This window comes from Neopelma chrysocephalum, unplaced genomic scaffold, assembly GCF_003984885.1.
Source record: "Neopelma chrysocephalum unplaced genomic scaffold, ASM398488v2 Primary Assembly neopelma1_86, whole genome shotgun sequence".
NCBI lineage: Eukaryota > Metazoa > Chordata > Aves > Passeriformes > Pipridae > Neopelma > Neopelma chrysocephalum.
In genome coordinates, this window is record NW_020897748.1 from 2057702 (window position 1) to 2070212 (window position 12511).

The window sequence follows — 12511 nt, forward strand, 5'->3', positions numbered from 1 at the left end:
GGGCATCTTAAAAATGGCATTTTATCTGCAGCCTCGTTGAGAGAAGAAAAGCCTACTTGTTCTTCAACTGCATGAGCTGCTTGCCACCAGCTCCACTGAAGGATGCTGCCCACCTCGGAGAAAAGCAAAAAAGCGCTGCACACAAATTCTGTAAAGAAAATGTTTTATTTAAAGTGTTAAATACCATCACCAGAATGAGTTTGATTTACATTAGTTGGTGTTCATGACAGGCCTAATCTGCCCTTTTTTTTTCCCCAACTGTAATTCCTTTTAGCGTTTTAAAACGTACTATGTACAAGACAGCAGTGATCACTGGAATAGTGCTATTTACATGACTAAACCATAAGTAGAGTTGCAGACGTGTGAAAATTAAAAAAAATACATTAATTTTTTTAAAATAAATACTGCATAACAACAAGTATGTACAAACCTTCCATGTGTCATCTCCTTGATTTTAAAATTTGAAATAATTTATATAGGACTATGCATACAAGAATGTGTGAGCACATCTCACAGTGTCAGGAAAATGGTTATGTATTTTTGTTTATATCCTAGGGGGTATTGTAGACTGTATGTTAGTAGTATTTATTTGCTGCTGGTAGACAGGTGTCTAAATTATTTCAATAAATATAATTTTACCAGTCTGTCTATTAACTTAACAATAATCCATTATATAAACTCTGCAGACAAGACACAATCTCGATTTCTATGATATTGCACAAAGTAAAAGGCATTATAAGTGATACTGTTATTACTTTTGCCCTCTTACGAGGCATTTACAATTTGTTAATGGGAAACTTCAATAGATTTTTCAATAAAATCAGAATAATTCTGTGTGGCCTTAAAGGTAAATGTAATGTATACTTCAAAAATTATTGCAAGGTTTCAATAATAAACCTTAAGTAGGTATTAAAGGCATACAAAGACCCAGAAAAAAAGGATATTTGTTATTAAATGTTAGCCAGTTACATTCCCTTTAAACAACATAATTTATTGAGAAGCTTGAACTTGCAGCACCACCCAATGGTAGTTACTGTATGCTACAAAAACCAGGTTTTTGAAGATGTATTAACTGCAGCGAGGTTCTGGTAATGGTGTCAAATAGCTGTCAGAGTGGTACTGATAAGCTTTCTTTAAGGCTATTTTACAAACCAAAGACTGTTATTTTCCAGACTGATATTACCTAATTATGTCTTTTGCAATGCAAATGTGATTTATGAAAATTGAACTTTACAGCAGAAGAACTGTCTGGATTAGCAACCTGTGTTGCTTTTGTAATCTCAAAAACGTAGCAATCAATTTGGTTTAGTGCAAATAAAAGTGCTTAAATTTATTTCCTAAAAATCAACCAGGTACTTGATTTTTTCTCTTTCCAAAAACCTTCAAGAAATGATAGCTCAGCCTTTGAATGAAAGATGCTGGTGCTGAAAACAAATTTATTGAAGACATCTTACAATGGCCACATGATTCCAGTATTTTGCTGTAGAATTCAATTTGAAGGTGAGAAAAAAATGAAAATAAGTTACCATGCACTGTACAATAAATTGCAAAAAGTTCAAATATCTTCTTTATCAAATACATGCTGAATTACATTAATGTACTCCCAAGCCATGTTGCAAAATCCTTTTCAACATGCTTGAAAAAAAGTAAGTTCTTAATCAATATTTTTCTCAAATAATTCAGAAATGCAGAACAATCTGCAACCCTGAACCAAATATGGGGCACAAGAGAGTAATAAGTCAAAAGTAGCCATTTTAGAATATTCTGATCATCCTGGGAGGTAGAGGGGAAAAAGAGCAAAAGGAAGAAGGGAGACTGGAAGGAGAGATAGAGAAAGGAGGTGGTAAAAGAAGTGTACAATTTGCACATTATGTTGAACTTTACAAGGCTTGTACCTTTTACATTTAAATAAATTTAATATATTACACTTATTTCTTGTCACATAAACAGAATTTTAAATATTTGCTAGAAATTAATTTTTATTTTTAATATAAGTCTGCAAAAATACAGACCATGATTGGTTTAAAGAATGATAAACGTGGTGTGTCTTTGTATCACCCTGTTGCATTCTCTTTCCTTTAAAACCATGCACTAGTGAAATTTATTTTTAAAAATAATATAAACTGTTGAAAATGGCTGATTTATTCTTTTTTCTTTTTTTGCAAGTTGCAGCCCCAAGAAAATAATTTAAGTGTTCAGCTAAATCTGTGTCCATGCAAAAAAGTTTCTTAATTTCATACAGTACAGTATATCCACAGAATTTTATTTTTCAGAAAGTCCATCATGTCTGGGGTTTCACTGTGTGAATAGCTGGAGGTATGAAGCCCGCCACTTTAAGTCTTGAACCTTTTCAATATGAAGACTTTTCAGATCTCAAGCAACTGCTGCAAGTGCCAGTTGACTTTTCCAGCATCCTTACATTCTTCTTTTCTTCCACTGTCTGCTATTCCACTGACTTGTAACGTGGCTTCATGGGAGGGTAACTCCATTTCTGTGGCATAACCAAGCTTTAGGAGTAGAGGGCAGATAAATAAAGCAACGGGAGCAACAAAACAGATATGCTATTGAAAAGGACTTTTGTTGCATGAAACAGATTGATTTTTTTAGTTTAGTCCATGGCTTCAGATTGGACCAAAACTGAGTCCCTGAACTCCAAACCTATCAGTTCTTCATGATTTCAGTCCATCACCTGAGGGCCTTCTGTAGGGCACAATGTGTGCAACTTCCTTGAGAACACAGGATCGCGTTGCAGCCCTAGAAACAGGCTCAGAAGACACAACATTAAGCATGCAGTGTTACCAGGGTTTGCGACCTGTAATTTTATTTTTTTGTAACGCTGGTTGCTATGACAACAGTTTCACAGCTGCTATGAGCGAGAATATGAAGGTCCTGTTGAACTTTCAAGAGATGATTGGGAAGCTCTTCTAGTGAGAGGAGCTAAAGTTGGGTCTACTAGGGAAGAAGGAGGAAAAAGTTTGAACCACCCAATCACCATGTTGGACAGGTCCAGTTCATCTAAAAGTATCTGTGCCACTCCCATGAAGGATTTGTGATCCATACGTCCATAGTCTCCCCAAACAATTATCTGTTGGGAAAAGAAACAAGAAAATAGAAAGATTTCAGCAAAAATTATGAAAGCTTCCATCTGTTTTGTCAAATGTCTCTGCTTATTTAATTGCGGTAAGGAATGAAATATCTGACTGTTGACATAGTTCTTTGCATACTAATTCATGATGCAGACATAGAAATGATCTGGGCAGTAACAGAACAGTTATCCATGATACCAGAGAAAACTGAGTGAGAGGAGCCCATATACATAGTAGAAGCAAAATAATCTGCAGCTAACTTTTCCTCAGTACTTTCTACTTGCAAAAACAGTTATTACTGTCATATTTATCTGTTCAACAGGTATTTTAAATATCAGAATTTATTGCCAAATGAAGCATGAAAGGAGGTTTGAAACTCATTTGGTGAAAACTGTACAGATGACATTTTTGGGTTCAGATAAACGTTGATGCAAATTACCTGTAAAACTTTCCCTTGGGGACTTTCTTCAAATGATAGAAGTTGCTGATAAAGTGGTTCCAGAGTTTTTCTTGCTACCTTTGTCTTCTTTTTGGCTATGCAGACTCCATTTTCTAATAGATACACCTTTACATATGGTGCTTTTAAGAAAGAACATAAAGAACACTAAGTAAAGAAGAAGTTCAGATTTTTTGCATAACAGATGTACTTTCTATTACTATATAAAAATCTGCCTTTTAATGGATACATAACTTATATGAACAAATCCTCACAAGCAATATTAATAATTATTTCCATGCAAAGCATCCATGCATTTTCTTTGTTCTTCTCCCTGGTATATTTTTTCTTGACTTCTTTTTATATGTCTCTTTTGCCATGAAACAATTCAGATTTTGACCTGAAAAAATCAGGTATTCCTATATATAGTGTCCCTATACTGTACAAAATGCAAAATAGGCCTATTAAGTAAATGAATGACTTGCAATGACTTTGGTGAGATTTGAATCAATGCTCCAAATTGTTAATAATTTAAAATTATCTACAAGGTGAAAATCAGTGAAGAAAAGACTGACACAATTTCTATTTTGGCAGAAGAGCTTGCTAAAAATATCATTATATTGTCCTTTTCATATAGTGTTATAGGACGTTAGATTATAAAATAAGTATCAAATACTGGTCTACTTTTTGAGTAGGTACCTATTCCACATCTCTTGATTCCCTCTTCATTCCTAAGATTCCTACACAAAATCTTCAGTATATACCTTTCTTTCTACCCCATAATAAAGGATGCATTTGCTATTGCTGAAATATTTTTATGTCTTCTGGTAGCCTGATTTTTAATTTCCCCCTGAAGTAGGGTTGATTTTTTTATATCATTTCAATATGTTATGCATTTCAGTGTACAACATTGTGATTTACTGAGAGGTAAATTTGATAAGAGTTTACCATCCTGAACAGAAAAACCATGGATTCTTTTGGTAGAACTCTATTCTTAGAATCATAGAATGTACTGAGTTGGAAGGGACCCATCAAGATCAACAAGTCCAACTCCTGGCCCTGCACTAAGATTGTTGCTAAGATTTTTCTTCCTCACCTGGCAGTGTCTTTGAACCTGGTTTTACAACAAGGCCACGGGCTCGGATTATTTCTACTTCCAGTTGTCCTTTCTTGTCCATCATTCCCACCTGAATATCTCCTAGGTAACAAAAAGAAATCCTGGCATTGTAATTCAGAAATACTTAAATATATGAAATGTCATGAGAATTTCTAGGATGAATATGTAGTGACTTGTATCATTTGCTTTCCTTCAGGAAGTATGATCTGGATTTTAACACTACTAGATAATTTAATACTTACCCTCTTCACTGCTGTTTATGTTAGTAAACTATTTAAAAACCCTGCAATAACATCTTGACTCCCACTTCCCATGACCCTATTACTTCAAATTAATTTCCCCTTCTTGTCTTAAGAATTTCATATTCAAAAAAGGCAGCAAGGGAATTAGCACAAAGCAGCTCTGTAAAGCTGCTTGAAATCTCTTCACCATGCCTTTAAGACACATATGAAAAGATAACCTGTGAATGTTAAAAAAGTCTGTAAGCACAATAATAACAAATACTTTGCACCTAAATTACCATTTTTATACGACATTATCAAAGTGATTCAGAGAAAAGACTGGTCTCATTAGTCCCATTTTAAGGATGGAAAACTGATGAAGAAGAGATAAAAGAGTGATTTTTTTCAAAGCACCTTACTACTTTAGAATGTCTTATTAAGCATCCATGATTACCGTGGCTGCAGTTATAGCTTTGGTCTTAACTGAGTTGTTCAAAACCACACGGTAAATCCATATTTAAAGGGAATCTTTAAATGAATTCTGTGTTCCAATTACCAGACCAAATGGAATATATCATATCTATAGGACATAAACTCTTACCCATTGATGGTGTTGCCAAAGTCTGTCGTCCTACAAGCTGGGCGGGCCCAAGTCCATCCAGAAAATCACTGAACTGGCTATCTGCAGCCAACCTCACACCAGGGAAAATCAAACTAGAAACAAAATTAAAAAAAAAAAAAAAACACAACAAAAAATAAATACATTTGAAATTTTGTTCGTTTGTTTTTTGATTTTTGTTTTCTAGATGTTTTGCACTTAGTGTTCCTGCTCACAAGGAACTTGCAAAACAATTACTGTAATTTTCAAAATTTCAGTGTTCAACAAACAGCAATTCAGCCTCCAGCATATAAACAAACAAGTAACAAAAGCACTAATCCTCAATACTTTCCCCATTAGTGTTTTTCCATCACACTCTCTTTTTCCAATATATTAAAGACCACTGTTAATTGTTGTAGTATTCATGAGACCAGTTCAGTAAGATATTAATGCACATCCTTACCACTGATTTAGTTACACGAAGGTAAAATTGCTCACGTTTCTCAGTCACTGTGAACTCAACGGCTGAATATCAAATGCACACGGTGAAATGATGACATTAGACTGAATACTGATTGATATTTTTAAGAACACCTTTTAAAATCAGCATTCTATACATTTTGTCAAAAATGTCCTTGAGAATGCCATCTATTCAATAATGGAACTGAAATCCATTGTGGCAAATGACCAAAGTAACTTAAAATTCAAATTCTTGCCATAAATTATCTGTGACCCATTACAAAGCAACAAGAACTAATGAGATTTGTAATGACCAACCATAAAGAAACCTCCATCTCAAGTGCATATAGTGCATCAATCTGGACATGTAAGATATATTGTGCAGCACAGATGTATGACCAATGCTGTGAATACCACTAATAAATCAACCCACAATAAGACTTTTCTGGGCAATGTCTTGGGTATACTGCTCATAAGTCTTTAACTTGGGCTCTTATGAAAAGCATGATACGTGACAGACTCATACTTCTGCCCAGATAATTTCTTTAGGATTAAAGTGGCAGAATCTTTGAAAAACTCTAGAGCCTAGTGAATGACACGTAGAAATGTTCTGGAAATGCTTTGCTCTGCAAAACACTGACATATGCGAGGAGTTTTTGGAAGAGAATTTGTCCTTATCTGTGTTTTACCTGGCGTACTGCACCTGTTTCCCCCTCCTGATGTTCCGACTCTCCAGGAGCCTTTCTTATGGCACAACAGAAATGAGCCTCATCCTTACTGCACCAACAATGGGAGACTCTTTCTGTCACAGCGGAAGACTTAGGCTTGGTCCATCAATGACACTAGCTTGTGAAGGGAATTCTGACTGCACTGGACCTACAGCGTTCACTGTGCTTCTCTCCAACTACCAGTTTCACGCAGAAACGTCAAGAAACCAGTTATAACTACCACTTACTTTCCCTCAGAACTGTAGCTGTTCATGCTCCCATCCGTCGATTCCCGGCTAGCCTGACGAGTCATCCAGTTCCTCATCTCCACAGCCAGCCCTGTCTCAGTGCTCCTCTGGACGGTGCTCCGCAGCTTCTTGCCTCCTGCTTCTGTGGAAACAAAAGAGAAGCCCCCATCACACTGTGCTGTCCCAGCTGGGCAGCCCTGCTGGCAGCACACCACCACTTCATGTGGCAAGAACACTCAGAGACAGAAATTAACGACCTGTATCAAAACTTCCATTTAAAAATTAACAAGTTTTTAATAATAGTCGAGCATCATCGTAAATCTCTTTTACAGGACCTTAGCTCTGTCCCTGCCAGCTTTTCAAGGTCAGACGGCATATACACAAAGCAAGTCTGCCCATGGAGGTAACCAGACTTAAATAATCCATAGTCTAGCATGTTTAAAATATATTTTCTTTGGGTGAATAAATCCCTCTTAGGAATCCAATTAAAATGTTACCATGATGTCAAAACCTGAAGATGAATTATTTTATTTTAAAACATTTGGTCATTATCTGCTAAATCAAGTTACAGATATCCATTAGTGAGGATCGTAAACCACAAATCAAGAACCCTTCCCATGCTTTCTTCTCTATTCACTAGCTCCCTTAAATTTATATTTAAAATATACAGCATTGTTTTTATGCACAATATGAAACTTTATCACCACCTCCAAGAATAACGATTTTTCTATCTGCTTGCATAGTTTAATTTTAGTTGTAAAAACAGCAACATAACAGACATCTGAGTATCAGACACAACAAAAAACCCAATATAGTAGCATTTTAGTAGCATTTAGGAATTTTGATCAAAACCTCAGCTGGAAGATATACTGAACACAATACACATATAAAAAAAAAAAAGAAATTAGTAGGAATCAAGCTTCAGTTTTTCTTTCATGAATAAGACAGTCACTCCATGTCATTTCTGATTTTAAATACTGTTCCTTGCAATGGAGCAAGTAATTCTGCATACCAATTTCTTTTATCTGTTCTATACACCTCTGAGTTCAGCACAGTGATGTGTGATATACGGATAATATTATAAAAGAGCAAGAACTCTAAATGTAAACTACACCAAATAATAACAGAATTCTTAAATATTGATACAATGAGGGTAGAGCAATATCCAATATCCTAGGATTTTTAGGGACTCAACTTCCTTCTGCTGTTGTTTGTACCATCTGCTACCCTTTACACCTTTGCTGCCTCATAACGTACCAGAGATCAGAAGAATTTCTGGACTTGTGTGGTTGGTGAAGCTCTAGGGATTTGAAAATGGAAATGAGCAAAGGGAGGAGATCGTCCTGGGACCAGGATTCTCAAACCCCATGGAGAATATGTGAGCACAGGGACTGACTTAGAGAACCTGCACCCTCAGGGAATGGAATAGAGATATCAGTTTCAACATGTGCATTCAGTGTCACTGTCCTACAGGCTGCAGCATGGGATGAAGTCTCCCAGGCCCCTCAAGTCAGGAGGAATATCAGGTCAGATAAAGAACATGGGAAATTAAGTGAAGTGGGAACTAGGCACCAAAAATACCTTGAAAACCACTAGCTCCTTGTTAAGAAAGATTAATAACTCTGCAATATTTAACAGCAGTGAGACATTTCTATAGCAGTATCATGAGTGGTTCAAATCATGTTGGTTATTACAAGCCTTCTGCATATTCCTTAAGACCATAATTTTTAATCAGTATGTAAATATAACAGAAGTAGTAATTCTCCTCTAGAACTTCAGCTGTCCACATGAATGCAGTACCCAATAGAATGAAAAAAATTTGCTACTGTGGTGGTTTGGGCTAGGCCTTCCTTGGTGACCAGTTTGTAACCAAGGAAGGGTCCAGATTTACCCAGTATTCCCTACGATTTTTACGTAAGCCAGACTATAAGAAGAGAGGAGGAGAGGCCTTCGCTCTCTTTCCTTCCGGCGGCTTGGAGGTGCAGGTTGCCTGCTGTTGAGTCTGCCGTGTTGGGGAGCGAGGCCTGGCTAGGCCTTGCCGACCTTGGGAGACAGAGGTTGCCGGCGATCGTTCCGGAGCGACTCTCGGTTGTCCCAGGAGAGTAGTGAGATATCTTCTTTGCTAACTCTTTTGTTCTTTAGTTACTAGATCTCGGGCTACTGATTGGGATATATATATATATATATTTTTTATTTTAGTTTTGTTCCTTTTCCCCTTCCCCTTTCCCTTTCCCTTGTGAAATTGTATATAAGTGTAAATATATTTATATATATCAGTTTGGTTGTCCTCTCTCTCGTTTTCGGGTTTTTCTTAGTTTTTTCTCCCTCTTCTCCCTGAGGTTTTTTTTTTGTTGGCGGGGGGGGGGGGGACTTCTGGTGGTAAGGTTTGGAGACTTGGCAGGGAGCCAGCTTCAAACCATATCAGCTACTAATCAAAACTACTTCTCAAAATGCCCATCAATGCCTGATGCAATAAATACAAATAAAAAAGATACCAGGCTAACATGACATATGAAAAATGAAAGGCAGAAATCAACAATTTCATTTCTATTGGGTTGTACTGTTCCAAGTGCCTGCTGTTTTATTATTTCTATTCAACTGATGAAAGCTGGCAGTTGACTTCCAACATTGGCCCAGAGTTGTTCTAAAATACAAGCACTCATTTCAAAGAAATATTCCCACAAAACTGCCAGAAAAATATTGTGCTATAGTTTTGTAGAAAAGGTACACTGTATCATAGCTACACAGGAAAGGCACACAACTGAAGCCCCATGCTTGTTATTGTATTGTTACAGGATATTACTCTCCCCCTCCAAGAGCTCTTTTGATCTGTAAATATTCATTTTTATGCAAATTTAACAGAATATCTACATCTTGCATGATTCTTTAGTATCTTCATATCATATCTTTCAAAGATTTTGGGGTTTGGGTGCTATATATGTTTGATTATGTGATATGTGTAGGAGTATATAGTAACTTTTATTAATTTGTGAGGCAGATTTTTTTGTTCTGAATTAGAATTATAAGTCTGTATGCCTTCACTCTGGAAGAAAATTCATAGAATAAAAAAACAACACATTCATTGCTCATCAATTTACTCAGAAATTAAGGCAGAACCAGTGCAACTGCCATTCAAGTCTTCATGGAGGCACATGTGTAGCTGCTCACAGCATCCCTCTAAAACTTATTTTTAAGTAGTTTTACTTTCCCACATTGATTTTAATGGAAGTAAGTGCTCTGGTTCACATGACAACAGGCACACAGCTGATAAGATACAACTCTGATACAGCATGAAGTTAGGCATGTGTAATATATCCAACTTTTGTATAAGTGCGAGTGGTAAACAGTATCATTTTGACCTTAACACTGAATTTAAGGAGGGCCAAAAGGAAGATATGTGAATAACTATTTCCCAGTTTTCAACGGAAACAGTCAGTGCTCTCTGATGGTCTCAAAGATCTGACCTTTGATCAATAAGGTTCCTAATCATGATTTTGATGCTTCTTGAAATAATAATTGAAGATTTCAACAGCAAAATGGCAACTTGGAAGAGAGGTATAGAAGAAGGCTCAGATCACAGGCATGACTCCTGAGCCACTGCTTGAGAGATGAATATTCTTTCAGATGAAGCTTGGCTGAACTAATATGTAATAATACACATGAGAAATACTCCCACTTGATTGCCCACAATACTAGCAATAAATTTATACCTGGAAAAATGTTAATAAATCAATAATAATCTTACAATTCCTCAAACAATTTAAAATCAAAGACAGTATTTGTATTATCCATATTTTTTTTCATAAATTCAGCATTCAAATACTTAAAAGTGTTGCGAGTAGCAATGAAAATGTAAAGTATTTACTCAACTCAAAGAAATAGCCTTTGGTGCCATACTTCCAGGCTGTAGCTGGTAGAACATCTAATTGAAGATCTAATCACTCCAGTAAATCCAAACTGGTTTCCTTCATTCCTGCCTGGAAATTGAAATCTCTCTTATGTTAACTCAACTACTCATGTGGCTGCATTCAGTACCGGACCCAGACCAAAAGGAACAAACCAACAACATGAATTAAAGTTGTTCTTTTTCTTTTAAGACAAATAATTTAAAAAAAGTTGTGAAAACAAGCATACAGTTGAATGAACCCAACTGAAGTAATGCTAATCTCTAGCTAGATTAATAATTTGGGAATGCATCTGACAAGAACACAGAAATAAACATGTAACTGGTGTCACTGTAAAAGTGGGAGTTTTATAATCCTAAAGTATATATACATATACACTCATGTTACACATGCTGTTTTAATCTTACCAAATAAAAGGACACGAAAGAGATTTAGAAGTGTACTTTTTTGTTAAATATGTTGCTGACCACCTACACTGAAAATCACTTTACTCACAATTTCCTAAACTCTAATAAAGAACATTGAAAATGTACTCCAAATTAGTATAAGCTAATTGCCTTAGCAAGATGAAATTTCTCTCAAGTCCCCATCACAAAATATGGAATACATTATCCTCAAAACACTAGTTCAGATTCTTGCAGCCATATTGTAAGGAGTGGAATAAATTACCAGAAATAATTGCTTTGGTATTTATGAAAGCACATTCATTCTTATGGTTAATCACACTGGTAATTTAACTAATATGGTTACTGCAAATAGACTCCGCAGGCCACATTTTCTAAATTACATGCAGAATTATTTGTTCCCACAACTTGGAGTGCAAATCACTTGCAAATTAGGGATGCAAAACTACTGATATGATCTTCAATAGCAGATGAGGACAAGTAAAAAAATGCAGTGAATGCAACACATCATCTTCCATCATCTGGGATCTAGCCAGATGAAATCTGCCTCTCGTGGGGAGAGTGGGAGCTCTCAGCTTGCTCTCAGCAAGAACTTCCTACAACTGCTCCCCAGCAGGCAGAGAGCCCTGAGAGAGAACGTGGCTGGCACAGGCAAAGGCAGGCGGGCTATGCCAGTCCCCAGGTTGTACGCGATCTCTTGGTAGGACTTGTAATGAGTACAGAGCACAGAGCAGCTGTGGCTTCAGAAACACACTCAAGTGCTTAAGGTGGCTCTTGTCTGCTCTCCCCACCTCAACAAAAAGGCTGCATCATCAGAGACAGTCTACCAACAATTGAACCTACCAAAGAAAAGGTGGACAGAGTAGGTCTAAATTCCCTTGCAGCTCCTCATTCTGTGCCTGAAACAGGCCACGTTTTGGCTGCATTGAACAAGGCAGCTTCATTTGAAATACTGGGAACCACAACCACATTGTTTCTTTCTTTGTGTCACCCACAGACCACAAGCAGAAGACATGGATTAGGATCTACTAATTTAAGCGGGATTTGGGAAACCCAGATTCCATTGTCACTTGAGTTTGAGCACACCTCATTGACCTCAGAGGCCAATGCTAACAACCAGCTTATGAAGTGTTGTGCTACAGTCCCTCCAATGAAGGTTTTCACAATGCATGCTGTCAGCATTTATGAAGCCCAAAGAGCATTTGTAGGGACAGGAAGAAACTGTAACCAGGCGCTTTCCCTTACTTGTAAGGAAGAAGGGAAGACCTGTGTTCTAGTTCCTGCTTCCGTGAATACCTGAACATAAAATACTGAAAAATTGTGACTAGGA

At 36.7% G+C, this 12511-nt stretch overlaps 1 protein-coding gene across 50 annotated transcripts in view; it reads right to left on the reverse strand.

Annotated features, from left to right (window-relative positions):
• Positions 1-146: 146 nt before the first annotated feature.
• Positions 147-12511, reverse strand: part of RIMS2 (regulating synaptic membrane exocytosis 2) — a 457577-nt gene continuing 445212 nt past the window's right edge. For all 50 annotated transcript variants that reach the window (XM_027692407.1, XM_027692403.1, XM_027692405.1 and 47 more), the window contains 5 exons: positions 6873-7014; positions 5462-5574; positions 4619-4720; positions 3526-3665; positions 147-3085 (listed from right to left, as the gene is read on the reverse strand). In XM_027692407.1, coding sequence (XP_027548208.1) covers positions 2867-3085; positions 3526-3665; positions 4619-4720; positions 5462-5574; positions 6873-7014 — 716 coding nt within the window. In that variant the 3' untranslated portion in view covers positions 147-2866. The remainder of the gene's footprint in view (positions 3086-3525; positions 3666-4618; positions 4721-5461; positions 5575-6872; positions 7015-12511) is intronic.